General features: G+C 39.1%; 1 protein-coding gene across 3 annotated transcripts in view; it reads left to right on the forward strand.

Moving 5' to 3' along the window:
- The window catches only part of LOC136825474 (uncharacterized), a 49,186-nt gene that overhangs the window by 21,545 nt on the left and 12,276 nt on the right, over positions 1-15,365 (forward strand). For all 3 annotated transcript variants that reach the window (XM_067081974.1, XM_067081977.1, XM_067081978.1), the window contains exon 2: positions 4,800-4,951. In XM_067081974.1, the coding sequence (XP_066938075.1) occupies positions 4,800-4,951 (152 nt within the window). The remainder of the gene's footprint in view (positions 1-4,799; positions 4,952-15,365) is intronic.

Below are 15,365 nucleotides of genomic sequence, written 5' to 3' on the forward strand. Positions count from 1 at the left end.
AAATTTTACTGACTTGCAAATATCAAGTATTAAAATACAAATAAAATATGATAATTACATAATTTGTAACTTATATAACCAACCTAATAAAAGTTACGACATTGATAAACTTAAAGATTTACTTAACAATACCAAGGAACCTACATTAATAGTAGGTGATTTTAACGCCCACAACCCAATATGGGTCTGTCATTGTACAAACTCAAATAGAATAGGTAGTAAAATAGAAGAGTTCATGGATTCCAACGACATGTGCTATATAAATGATGACGAAATTAGCACATTTTTTTCAAAAGCATATGGAACATTTTCCTCAGTAGACTTAACTTTATGTACAACAAGCATAGTTGACAGATTGGATTGGAATACAGTTGATGACTTGCACACCAGTGATCATTTCCCAATATTAATTTCCTTATTGCAAAATAATCCTGCAAAACATGTCCCTCACTATAACATTTATAAAGCAGATTGGGAGCGATATGAAATGCACACTAGAAATATCCCACAATTTGAATATTTAAAAGACCATAATGAAACTAATAAATTTCTTGTTGATTTCATTAAAAATGCTGCTGATAAAGCAATACCAAAGTCAAAACCCATCCAACAAAACACAAAGTTCCCTGGTGGTCTGATGAATAAATAAATATGAAACACTCAATAGGGAGACGATTAGATAATTTGAATAGAAAGTTCAATAAAATGAATAAAAAATTACTGATATTAGAAAGAAGTTTACAAAAAATGACTGTATTATTACTAGAAATTGATACATTAAAACCTGTATACAACAAAATATCTGCAAAATTTAAAAAAAGAAGTAATTCAAGGAAGAATAATTTCATGGAGGAAATACGTATCAGATCTCTCAAATAATACTCCCATACAAAAAATATGGGAAAAATTCAGGAAAATAAATGGTACCCATGTCAAACCACCTAGATATGCCATATTAAAAGATGGGAAAAGAACACTTGATCCAAAAGAAATAAGTAATATAATGGGAGAAAATTTAGCAAATGTAAGTAGTGATAAGAATTTAGATGAACACTTCCGCACAAAAAAAAAATAAAATAGAATTAATAACAATAAATTTTGAAACAATAGAAGATATATATTATAATAGAAAATTTAGTATGTCAGAGATGGAATATGCTCTCTCAAACAGCAATAAATCTGCTCCTGGAGGTGACAATATTTGTTTTGAGATGATCTGCCACTTAGCACCTTTGCCAAAGTCATACTTATTAGAGTTTTATAATCATTTATGGCTTCGAAATTTATTTCCAGATGAATGGTGTAAAGCTATAATAATTCCTATCCTGAAACCTAGAAAAGATCCCAGTAACGTAAATAATTACAGACCAATTTCTTTAACAAGCTGCTTATGCAAATTGTTAGAGAAAATGGTAAATGCTCGACTAACATGGCACATTCGAGAAAATAAAATTTTAACTCCCACTCAGTTTGGGTCACAGTGTAACAGATCCACATTGGATTCTCTCTGTAACTTAGAAGACCATATACGTAGAGGTTTTGAACGAAAACAAATTACTGTAGCTGTCTTTTTTGACATTGAAAAGGCACACGATACTACATGGAGGTATGCTATATTAAAAACTTTGCAAAACAACAACATCCATGGACATTTACCTAGGTTTATACAGAACTTTTTGACAAACCGCAATTTTCAGGTGAGAATTGATGATGATCTGTCTAGAACATTTCCACTTGAAAATGGTGTTCCACAGGGAAGCGTCCTTAGTGGCACACTGTTTACTTTAGCAATTAATGATATCAGTAAAAATCTACCTATTGGCATTAAAAGTAACCTGTACATGGATGATTTTGCCATATATTATTCAGCATCCCGAATAAAACATGCAGAACAAATCGTTAATAAAAGCATAGTAAAAATAGATGAATGGGCCTCATCTGTAGGCTTTAAATTTTCCATAGATAAAACTCAAGCAATCATGTTTTATAAAAATAAAAAGTGGAAAAAAGGTGAAGAAATAGATTTAAAAATCAAAAACCATAGTATACCAATTGGCCAAACAGCAAAATTTTTGGGATTGGTATTTGATACCCACTTGAACTGGAGAGCCCACATTACACATGTAAAATCTAGAAGTAAAAGAGCATTAAATCTAATTAGAAAACTATCGAACACTACTTGGGGAGCCGATAGACATACCCTTACTGTGCTGTATAAGGCAACTGTTCTGTCCATCATTGATTATGGAAGCGAAGTATATGGCTCGGCATCTGACGCAGTGCTGAAAATGTTAGACCCTGTTCTCAATGAAGGCCTTAGAATATGCTCAGGAGCCTTTAGATCATCACCAAAATCATCATTACCAAAATCATCATTACAAGTTGAATGTGGTGAACTGCCTTTGTCTCTCCATGGGGAGCTAGTAACAATGAAAAGTGCTTTAAGAATTCAAACTAGTGATTCTCCAACCAAAAAATTATTTAGATTAAGAGATGTATTTATAAACAACCATCCACCACCTTTCCCAATTAGAGCTAGAAGGTTGTTTGAGTCGCTGAATATAAATATACAAGTGCCTGTAATAGTAAAATCACCTCCTCCCTGGACAATGAATAAAATGAGAATTTGCACACACCTCAAGTATTTATCAAAAAGTAACTCATATACAACAGAACACCATAGACAACATACATTAGAGCATATAAACTGAAAAGGTCCACGTTACGCAATATATACAGATGGATCTAAATCAGAACACGGAGTAGGATATGCTGCAGTGTCCCAAGACAAAACTTATCAGTTCTCTCTTCCTAATAATGCTTCTGTATTTACAGCAGAATTGTATGGAATTACATCAGCTATAAAAGTAATTAAAGAATCATCATTCAATAATTTTGTGATTTTCAGTGATTCAAGAAGCGTTATAGAAGCTATTCAAAGTTACAAATAAAAAAAGATATAGTACAACAAATTAAATTATATCTCCATAAATTATATAGTAATGGAAAAAATGTAGAAATATGTTGGATCCCTGCTCATGTAGGGATCAAAGGAAATGAAGATTCAGACAAAGCAGCTAAAGCAGCAGCTCTTATGACAAGATCAAATGTGGATATCCCTGTTACTGATTATGTAACTCACATACAAATGGGTATCATAAATAAATGGCAATATATATGGGAAGAAGAACCTGAAAGTAATAAACTGAAAGAAATAAAACCTAATGTTAAAAAATGGAGTTCATCATATCAGAGAGAGAGAGACACACAAGTAATTTTAACACGTCTCAGAATAGGCCATACTCGTCTGACACATGGGCACTCTATGTGCAGCCCACATGGCACGGCTCCCGAGTGCTCAGAATGCAGAGTAATAATAACGGTCAAATGTGTTTTATGTGAATGTCCAAAGTATGACCGACAACGAATGTCTACTTTTGGAAATAGATCAATGAAAGAAATTTTGTCAGAATCTTTCACATTGTCAATTGTTCCAATTTTGATGTTCTTGAAGAACTGTAATTTAATTAATAAAATATAAAAATAAGTAAATAATAAAAGCATGAAAACCCTTTTAATATTTGAATTTTACAAAAAAGAGAAATATATTAAAATTTAGCTTAATTTATATTCTGAATTTCAATATACCCTTTTAGTATGTATGTAAGGAAGTCTGAGTAAATGTACTTATTGTATGAGAGGATATGCGTGTGTGCAGTTTTTTATTTTATTTTAATTCATTCATCATTGTATTGAATGATCTATTGGGTCCTAGCGCTTGACTTCAGGCCTGGACCTAGTATATTTTAATCAAATCCTTCGGGCCAGCCCTATGAGAGCTGAAAGTCAGCTCAGTGGTCTGGTTAAACTACTTTAATAATAATAATAATAATACTGGAGAGATGTCACTCACAAGTCCAGAACGCATTTCTTGGGGACTTGTGATGAATGTCCAACATGTTATGTAGTACCCGAGCTCTGTTTTGGGTAAAGTCAGTACCTTGTCTGAAGTCTGTCAACCTGGTGTAAGTTTGGAGGTGGAAGTGGAATGATTGGATTTTGTTCCATCCTTATTCCATCTTTCAAGAGCAGCATCTGGGCTGAAATACACACTGGAGTCAGGCAGGGCACAGATGATTGCACTTCAGGCATCCTCTCCTTGTCGATTTCTGGGAGGTTTCTCCCCTCCCTTGTCCTCTCTTATAACAAGAAGTAGAGGAGACTAGATTGGCTCGAGTCCAGCACCCAGTTCTGGGCTCTACCAGGACTAAGCAGTGTTCTAGCATGAAGTCTCCTGTGGCAGACGTTTCTTTGAATGATTCCTTACCCGAGTTACCCCTTCGTACTTAGATGGCGCTCTCAGGCCCAGGGCCCTACTACTCTGGCCAACTATTTTGCCAGTAGGGGTTCAGGATTCAAGACCTCCTTTGCTTAAAAGACAACTGGGATCATGGCTATTCTGTGGTGGTTCTACACTCCAGTCAGTTGTAGGGGACTGACTCCACCTAAGGAGATTTTGGTGCAAAGCCAAAGCTTTGCTTTGCAAGTACAGTATGTACAGTACCTACAGTACTTGCTAAGTGGGGTCAGTTATTAATTGTGTGGTTAATGGTTATGGTCTACTAAGGAATAGCATTATGAATCTTTTTATGTTTAAAGACAAAGGAATTGAATTAAAAGAAAATTGTACTTCCAGAAATACACTGATTATAATAAACTTGGTTGTGTATGAAGGAAGCTAATTATGTGTATTGTTGTGTAATGAGTTTCATGAATAATTTTAAGTATTTTTTTTGCAGTGGCATATCTAATAATGCTGAGCCATTGGATGGAAGTGAATTGACTGAAGTTAGCAGCTGTTACTATTCCACTTCCAGTTCTGAAAGTTGTACCCCTTGTTTGTCCCCCATACACGAAGGGAAGGAAGGAAATGAACACCCGTCACATTTAGGTAAGAGAATTTTCTGAGTAATTTAAGTATGATACAGACAGGGTTACAATAGAGGGCAAACGTTTGCCCAAGTATTGTTCAGTATGTTTCTAATAAGAGTTATGGGGTAGGCATTTGAACTCTTAAAACATGACCAAAGGCCATCATGAGTTTTGGAAATTATTCTAGCAAATAGTCCAAGCTGTAGTAACATAAGTACTAGTCTTATGTATTCATATGTGGTACTAAAAGCAACTAGACATTGCTTTATATGCTATGGGAAGTGATGTATGTCGACTATAGGGGAAATACTAATTTTATTATGTAGGGTTAAAGAGAGAACTTACTGAGAGAACCCAAGGAGGAAATCAGTGGTTTGTAACTCTTATATCTTAATTATTAAAGAAATCACTCAACAAGACAGCAAATCTGTTGACGTAGCATTATACACCCCAGAAAGCCTTCAGTGGAACCCTGTCCCATTTTTGCTGCAGATTTTTGTTTATGAAGCCTAAGAGAATGTAGTGTCAGAAATATAGATTTTAATGTTATTCATTGTAAATTCATTTGTTTAAATACACAAGGTCAGAGCATCACATTAAGGAAGGATTAAATAGTTTGGAAAATTAATCGGTCAGAATAAGAAAAATCATTGTAAGAACAGTCCTTACTCAATGTAAAAGATTGTTGAGTGGCATAGACAGGATGTACAGTAATGGTATAACAAGTGATTTGCTGAACCCTGACTGACTGTCTCTGTATCTCTTGCTGTCAGAAAATGCGAATGGTTGTAATGTAATACAGTACTGTACTGTACAGTATAACAAAAAAAACTCTTGGAGATGGTTTTACCATCCTCCCAGCAAAGCTCATTACAGGTTTGTCTAAAGGGAAAATTTGTGAGAAAAAGTATAGGGAATAGTCCCTATTAGTTGCCAACATCTAACCTACATTATTATTCAGTAAGACACTGGCACTTCAAGTAAGGGACTTGTGAACCCATTAGCCTGACAGGTTATTGACATTTGTCCTTATCAGGTCATAGAAAACAGAACTTAGCCATAAGAGGTAGCCCTTTTCCATTAGTCTCTCCAGGATTCAGTTAAGAATTTACTGAAGGGCTTGGAAATTACTTACTATTTTATACAGTATAAGTAACGTACCAAGTAATTACTGTACTGTACTGTACTTAGCTAACAATTGTGCTCACATGGCATCCTAAATTCAAAATTCGCGGTATGCGTCAGTTGCAGAGCAGGGGGTGACAGTCCCCGCCCTCTGCAATGGGAGCATAGGAGCGACTTACCGCCAGTGGCGTCATTCTCTTTTATGCCACACTGCTGACCTCGCGTTGCACTCTGCAGTCCTGCCTAATTTGCCGGTTCATGCTTGCTTGCTGAATTTGGGAAGTATTCACTTTTGTTTTGTCAAACTGTTGCCTTTTTTTGATTTCTCCTTCTGCATTAGATTCTTTCTTCTATAATTATGTCGGATTATAGCACTTCCAGTTGTTGTTACTGTAGCAAGGGCTGTAAGACTAGACTTAAGATATGTTATGATGCACATTCCATGTGCACTAAGTGTTAGGGGCAGGAGTGTTCGAGAGAGAATACATGTTCAGAGTGCAAGGACTGGGATGGCTGTAAATGGAAGGTGCTCGAATCCCATCTGAATAGACTTGAGAAAAATAGGAGTAGAAAGGTGGCCGCTCTAGCTGAAAGTAGGGCCTCTGTAAGTGGGGATTCTTCCCATAAACCTAAGACTGATTCTAGTTTAGCTTTTCCTTCTACTCCTGGACTTACTCTCTCCTATTCTCAGTCCTCCCTCTGCTCCTCCACATACTCCCGTGCCTAGGTCCCGTGCTTCTGACCCCAATGCCATAGCCAGTCTGGAGTCCAGAATTGAGTCCAAATTCAACAAGAAGATTAGTCTGGTAGTGAGTTTCCCTATGTGTGCTTACGGAAAAAGTGTTCTGTGACAAAGTTAGTGATAAAGTGTTAAAGTGAAGCATCTGTGGAGGAGGTGGCTCCCCATTCCGTTGGTACTCTTAGATGAAGGTCACTGTCCCACTCACCTGTACCTGGGAGAAGACATACCGTAGATCCAAGGGAGGCTGGTAGAGTTTACCCACGGGTTGCTGTCCCCTCAGTCAACCCTGTTGCTAGATCCCAGGCTTCGACTGACTGCCGCTGGAAAGGCATGAAACTGGGTGTGCACCACTTGTCTTCTAGCTCGGACTCAGATTGCGAACACGGCCATCATAGACGCTTCCTGGGATTCATCCCCGTCGTTGAAAAGGCACATGGACAACTCTACTCTGGCTTCCCCGTTACTGATCAAATGTCACAGGGACATCCTTGACAACCCGCTTCCATCTTGCAGCTACAGTGTGGATCCTTCTGTTTTTGCCTCAGTTCAGCTTCCTGTATACCCATGGGATTCTCATATTTCAATCTCTCCAAAGTTGCCAAACACTTGGAACATCGCTCTAAGTGTCTGTTGCCCGAGGCCCTGTCTTGTCTTGAAGCTCCTGTGCCGTCCGAGAGCCCTGTTCCAGCTCCCATGCTCCCAGCTCTTGCTCCAGCACGCCCAGCTCTTGCTCCCGCGCGCCCAGCACCTGCTCCGGTGCGCCCAGCACCTGCTCCCGTGCGCCCAGCACCTGCTCCCGTGCGCCCAGCACCTGCTCCAGTGCCCAGCACACCTGCTGCTCCGTGTGCGCCCAGCACCTGCACCTGCACCTGCTTGCTCCCACCCAGCACCTGCTTGCTCCCATGCGCCCAGCACCTGCTCCCATGTGCCCAGCTGTTTACTCTGAGCTCCCAGTGCCACCATCCAGACACCTGGTTCCTTCTTATCAACTGTCATCTTCTCGCAACTGCCAAGTTTCCGTCTCAGAACCAGACAACCCCTTGTTGGTACCCATCAAGGAACAACTCTCCAAAATCTTGAACTTCATCAGGAAAGTGCCCTCTTGTAAACCTCAAGATTTGTCCCTATCTCTGGTCTCTTCGGAAGCCCTCAGCTTATGCGTTTCTTCTGTGATTCCATCTGGCGAGTTTTCCTTCATTCTTCACCCCAGCTGCTCTGTCATCTCCTGCTTCTACCTTCCTTATGAGAAGCCTTCCAGAAGAACACTCTCAGCTTCCCAAGATGCTTTCTTCTTCTTCTAAGAAAGCCATGAAGGATATTGAAGACTGGCTCTCAATGAAGAGAGAGCAGGGCAAAGCGACTTTTGCCCAACCTCCCTCTCATCTGATCAAGAGGAAATATCAGCCATATGTCACCAGGGAAGCTCCCTCTCTGGGAGTCACTGCCTTCTCCCAAGGGGACTGTGACCTTATTGACTCTTCCTGTCGGTCAGCCTTCGATTTGGCCAAAGTCTTCTTTTCTTTAGAACTAGACCATCTCTTTAAGAAACTCTTCAAGTTTTTTGAAGTTCTTAGTGTTTTGGACTGGACGCTAGGAGCCCTTGCTAAGAAGATAGAGGACTTAAGGGCTTGGACAAACTCTTTACTACAGATCTTTTCAGTGTTCTTTCATGTTCTGACAAAGCTGTCAGGGACGGCTCTTCAGAACTCGTGACTCTTTACACCTTGAGAGTTCTTAAGAAGAGAACTTTGGTGCTCCTTCACCACTAGAGGAGTCACATCTTCACAAAGACCCGCCTTGTTGTTTTCTCCGTTGGATTCTTCCCATGTCTTCCCCCAGTCGATCATGGAAGAGATAGCTTCTCACCTTCAGGAGAAATCCACCAAAGATCTAGAGTGGACTCTTGCCTATTCACAGTTCAGGATTCGCGACTTCACCGATTCGCAGATTTTTTTGTGGAATGTATATCCACATTATATGAGGAAAATTCACCTATTTGCAGAATTTTTTTTATAGAGAAATGTTCACTAATTATGCTTATTTTCATAATTTTGAGAATAAATACATTTTTTTGGTAAAGCTATTAAAATGGATAGTTATAAGCATTTTTAGAGGGGTATCTTAAGTATTCCTGGGTTATTTTTGTCCGTATCCTCTGTGAATCCCAGCGGTCGACTGTACTTGCACAGTCGTCTAAACGCCCTTCATCTTCATCCCCAAGATGATCTCTCTGCTACAACAGCATCCCTTTCTTGGGAATTAGCCCAAATCACAAGTTAGACCTCACTCCAATCTCCGATTCCAATCAAGATCTTTTAAGAACAACTCCTCCTCCAAGCTGCTATCCAAGAAGTGAACCCGAAGTCCTTCATGCCCCAGTAGGAGCCAGACTTCTCATTTTCTGGGAGAAGTTGGAGCGCAGGGGAGCAGAACAATGGATTGTTAAGGTGTTAAAGGATGACTACTGCATCCCGTTCTCGGAGAGCCCTCCTTTAGTGTCCTCTCCCTTAGGCCTCTTAGCCAAGAATGAGGATCCTTCTAAGCCTTGGCCTCGCTCCTTCCATATTAAGAATTTAATCGATATCCTGGGCCTGGGTGAAGAAGAGAGGGTTCTTTGCCCAGTCAGAGGCCCGAGGTACCATCTGCATAGGACTGAGAAGATCAGAGGACCTGCTAGCAGCCACTGGTGTTCTGTCAAGAATCCTTCTTGTCCCCTTTCAAAGAATGCCCTTTTGTTAATTTTTAGAGACGATCTCCGAAGCACATTCCCGGATTAGGAAGACACTTTTCCCCTTGATTAAAGTTAAAGCTCATGAAGTTAGAGCAGTGGCTACCTCTCTCACCTTCAAGCACAACTTATCCCTCTCATCTATTCTTCAGTTGACCTTTTAAGAGTTGCAAGTTGATCTTCGCACTTCATTATTTGAAAGAAGTGGAGACAGGTTTGAAAATTGCAGTCCTTTGGACCTTTAGCGGTGGCTGGCATGATTCATTGTAATTTCATCGCAGTAATTTAGTGTTAATTTCATTGCAGTAATTTCATTACATGGTAATTACATATTGGACATTTTCATTGCAATGGAATTACGTTGCAATACATTACAGTACATCGCCAGTAACTTCATCACTTGCTTTTTTATCGTAAGGTAAAAACATCACAGAACAATGTTTTATTTTGAAAAAATGTTAAGATATTCAAAGGAAAAACATTACACCTCAAGATATAAAAATGGGTACAAAAAGCTGATATTCATTAAAAATTATTTATTCATCTACTAATATAAACGAATACATGTTATTATGTAACAATATGTAAAGAAATTCAAAGGTAAACTATAAAAAACAGAATTTATTCTAAAAAAGACATTTAAATGGCTGTCATCAATATTCAAAAAAGACAAATTATGGGCAATTCACTTTAGATAGTCCAGTAGTTCACAATTTTCAAAGTCATTGACTATGCATTGGATTCTTACGGTGCTATCCTTATATTTTTATTTTAAGACGAATGTCTGAACCAGTGGTATACTGTTCCATTATTGCTTCATTTCTTGATTGTTCTTTCTTCAAAATATCTAAAAATTTCCAGATCGTAGGATGAGATGCGCCAATCAACTCGCTGAACAATTGATGCCAGCCTTCACAAGTATTTTTTGTTTTAGAGGCACCTTGCTTGGCAGTGTCAAAACAATTCCATAAAACATGATCAAGTTGAGGAGGTCAGCGTAGTGAGCGACAGTTTGGGTGTCCAATCCACGAATCCTCTAGGCAATCTAAGACAGGCTGGACTTCTTCAGGATAGTCATTATTATAGAGTAAATATTCAAATGAGCTGGCACAAATGCAGTTGCTGCTATCACACGCATTTGAATGCAAATTCTGCATCAGTTTCGTACAACTGTTGTAAACCATTTGATTGAATGGATCAAAAGAAACATTTAAAACAAAAAAAAAACTTTTTGATTTGAATGGGGAAAAACTGCTCTTAAAACATTAATTGCTGGGCGTTCAAAATCTGTCATTATTGTGTTTGTTGATAAGGTTTGCTCTAAGGCTTTTAGTTCTGACAAAAGCTTCTTGCAGCTCACTTCAGTTTGTTTGGCCATTAAACATAAACAAGAGGCAAAACATCACCATTCATGATACCACGTATTGTGTACAGCTGCTTGAATAAAATGAGTACTGTTCTGAAATTCCCATCTTCATACCAAGTTTTTGCACTGGATAATACCTGTAGATTTCTTTGAGTCAAAAATAGAATAATTCGGTCTGGTCCATCATCACTGTCGAACAGAAGAAAAGGTTGATTTGCATGTTACCTTGTAGTCTGGAGGTATGTTTAACTTGAGTAAACATGCTGGATTTGCAGGGGCCTGTGCTGCTATGTTTCTAACATTTCGAATGTTCCTTTTTAAATATGGGAAGGTTGGTAGCTGACCAGCAACTGCTTGGGATATGCCAACATATGCTTTGGTTGCAATGCAATGCGTTGTTTCCCGAGTCGAAATGGCTTTTTCTTTCATAGCATTTATCACTCTACAATAGCAGCTTTAACACGAGCATCATTGCATGCATGATTGTGATCTCCAAGTCGTTTTGTAATGGAGTCTCCATTTGTATGAACTCTTGCGTGGCACTTTGTTGTATAAACTTGATCACATTTCCAAATACTGTAGTATTTTCTCCACTCCTCTCTCTCACAAATAGATTACCATTATCAATGAGCTTTTTCTGTTTTCTTATGCTTACGACATATTGAAGAGTCATTTTGAGGGCTTGCGAGTGTGTTCTTTTTAAGAAAAATAGCAAATAAAAACCAAAAACTGTAAGAAACGATTTCTTTTAGGAAAAGTAGTAGGCAGAAATTGAGCAAAGAAGCAGGTGAATCAAATGGTTTAGTAATTAGAAAATTGCGAACTACTGGACTATTTAAGGGGAATTGTCCATAAATTGTCTTTTATGGGCAATTAGATACCCAGTAGTAGATTTCCCTCGTCAATGACTTTGAAAATAGTGAACTATTGGACTAAGGGGAATTGTTCATAAATGAATTTTGCTTTTTTTTTTAGTTTACCTTAGAATCTCTGCATTTTTTCAGAAATATTTTGTGGTGGTTTTACGCTGCGATGAAATTACTGATGATGTAATGTATTGCGACAAAATTACATTGCAATGAAAATGTCTAATTTGTAACTACCATGCAATGAAATTACTGCAATGAAATACCATGATGAAATTACTGCGAAAATTACCGGACACTGGCTGGCGTGGTATTGAGGGACGAAGCATACGAGAGATCCTTTTTTTCTGTCTCTTTGCCTTGATGTAGGGTGTTGAGTTTTTTGAGGAGCCTGGGGGTACTTTTTACCTGGATTACCCACCAGTTCTTTGGATGGGTAGTGGTTTGTCGTGTCAGGGCGGGTGATGGTGAGTTCTGGGTGTTGGTTTGTAGTATTGGGCCAAAGGCAAGGGCAACTTTTTCCTTGCTTACATCTTGTCAGCGATCGGGCACATCCTCCATTGCAAGACTTCCACTGATGTAGAGGCAACTTGGCTCCCCACCATGCCACTACAGGTTAAAATGAGCACCAACCAGAGGCAGCATTCTCCTGCTGTAGCTCTCTTACCAGATAAGGAAGCAAAAAGCATTGTTTCAGTGCTAGCCATTCTGTTCTAGTTCAAGTCATTACTCCTTTAATGTTTCTTGAACAGATCAGTCCATTCATCCCATCCCCCTGGCAATGTGGGATTCAGCTAGGTAATTACTTGGTAAGTTGCCTGTATGAAAATGACATTTTTATATACAGTTCGTGGTCTCACGATTCACAGATTTCTCTATGGAACATATACACACATTATATATACACATTATTTGCTGAAAATTCACCCATTCACGGTATTTTTCGCTGAGAAATATTTGCTAATTACTGTATTTTCATCTCATTTTCATGACTAAATGCACATTTTTATGATAAAATTATTAAAATACTCGGGTAGTGCTCAAGTTACGATAATTTGCCTTACGATGATTCGATTTTGCAGTGGAGTAAGCAGTTAATACCGATATGACAATATTAATAGAATATATTTAAATTTCTGGCGGGCGTAGGCAGTAGCGTAGAATCAGGCGGCGAGAGAGACCAAATTACAATAGACCAACTTCTTTTCCTCCATCTCTTTATCCCATATCCTAGTTGAAAAAGTAAAAGAGAATGATAAAAGTATTGTTAGTAATGTTATACTCTTGCGTAAATGCATACAGCCATAAACAACCGACCGAGAAACTGTTGTTTTGCTTATCACTGAATCGGATAACAACAGCCGTTTTGCTTGTATTTCAACTGTCGTACGGTAATAAACAATTACCGTAGTTATAGTACAAATGAAGTTAAGTAGAATAGGACATACATTTTTACATTAAACCCTTATTGTGTGTGGATAAAGGATCGGCAAGGAAATATACTGCTAAATTTAAGCTGCAAGTTGTAGCTGAAGCTGAGAAAACAGTGTTCAAGCTGCTAATGACTATAATATTATCGTGCATTGGCAACATGGATGAAATTCGACTAATTAAAATTGGAGAGAAAGTATTTTAATCAAAACTACTGGTCATGAAAGAACACATTGCTGCTATTTTTATGCCGATAAACAATAAATATGTAAAGCTTGTGTTATGATGAAATAAAGTGAAAATAACAAACAGAATCTTGATTTTTTTTACAGAAAACAAATGCCCCCAAATGGCCAACGTTATCTTATTAATGGAAAAAATAGCTAAGTTAATTTCACATCGAGACGTATTTGTTATATCTTGACTTAAAAACACTTTGTATAACAAAAAACAACCTTACCCCATATAAATAAATATCTGGAGATTCATTTACGCTAACTAGAAGCAAGAAAAGCGCTCCAAACTGAGTTAAAGCGAAAAAATTACTGCTTAATCGATTTCCAAATCAAAACATTGATTGCTATGATTGCAATTTATAATACTAAAGCAATATAAGGATATATACAATATTATTGGATACAGTGAATTAAGGCATAACATTTTAAAAGATCTATGGAAAAGATGCATACAGTATTTGTTATGCTGATGTTTGTATAATACAATACGTTGAGCCTGTTGCATGTTCTTAGGTGTCGACTGAGCGCCACTGGAAAGTTGTCTTGTTTAGCGCGCATCACATATCTGATTCGGGAGTTTCATTGTTGGATGGAAGGCGTCATTGGCATCGGCCTTCTGTTTCTCGTCTTTTGAAGAGGCATTCTGCAGCTGCATACAGCTCTTCCTCCCCCTGTTAAGAGACTTAAGGAAGTTAGCGTTAGTCCTCAACCTTCTTGCAGTTTTACTGGTCCGCCTCCTTTGTCGCCTCAGGTTCAGCAAGTAGCCTGGGATAGTGCTGAGTCTCTTGGCGCCAAAGATCACCTGATCTTGTCTCCTAAGCGCTCTCATAATAAGCACTCGCCACCTCAGCCCAAACACTCTTGCGCTCCTGAGTGCCTGCCTTCTCTCGAGCACCTGGCACCAGCTGCCCAGTCTCGGGTGCCTGCACCTACTCGTTTGGCACCAACTTCTTGTTCGGCGCCAACTTTGGACTGTTCGACTCCTGCTTCTTTTAAGCGCCCGACGCCATCGCTGCCTCTCCCTCTTTCGTTGCCTCGAGGATTCTTTGGCTCCAATCAAGCATCAGTTGGAGGATTTGATGACTTTTTTAAAGAAGAAGACAATTCCTAAGTCTGAGGATTTAGTTCTCTTTTCTGTTTCGTTAGAGAAGGAAGAAGCGGACCATGATTCGGCGCCTGCTTCAGCTTATTCATGTCTCCTCAGGTTCCTGTTATTGAACTTCCCGGACTTCTTCCAGCCTGCTCCTCCGGACTCCCCTGCCTCTACGTTTTTGATGAAGAAGTATGCCTCTGACTCTTGCCTTCCTAAGCTGGTCCTCTCCTCTTCTTTGAAGAAAGCATTGAAAGAGGTCGATGAGTGGTTGAATTCGAAGAGAGCTGCTGGTGAGGTTGCTTTCGCCTTTCCTTCTTCTAAGCTTCTTCAGAGGAGGTACAGGTTCTATGCAACTGGGGAAGACCCTTCCTTGGGAGTTTCTGCCTCCTCCCAGGGAGACTTCTCTGGCTTGGTTGATGCATCGCGTCATACTGCTTTTGCCTCAGCAAAAGTCCTCTCATCTCCCGAACTGGATCATCTTGTTCGCAATATTTTCAAGGCTTTGGAGATTTTTAGTTTCCTGGATTGGACAGTGGAAGCTTTGGCATGGAAGATTGAAGACTGCCCATCCCTTGCAGAAGACTGCTTCAGACTAGCTCAATGTTCTGTCTTGCGCAGACAAGGCAGTGAGGGACAATTCAACTGAACTTTCAACTGAACTTACATCGCTATATGAGGTGGACTCGAAGAAGTGAGAGCTGTGGTGCTCCTTTACCACAAAGTCAGCTCTCTTATTTGCTCCGCTTGACAAGTCTTGCCTTTTTCCCAAAGACACCATTAAAGAAGTTCTTTCAGATCTGGAGAAGAAATCGACTACAGGCAGTCCCCGGTTATCGGCAGCCTCGG

The sequence above is a fragment of the Macrobrachium rosenbergii genome, chromosome 37 (assembly GCF_040412425.1).
Source record: "Macrobrachium rosenbergii isolate ZJJX-2024 chromosome 37, ASM4041242v1, whole genome shotgun sequence".
In the NCBI taxonomy this organism is placed as follows: Eukaryota; Metazoa; Arthropoda; class Malacostraca; order Decapoda; family Palaemonidae; genus Macrobrachium; species Macrobrachium rosenbergii.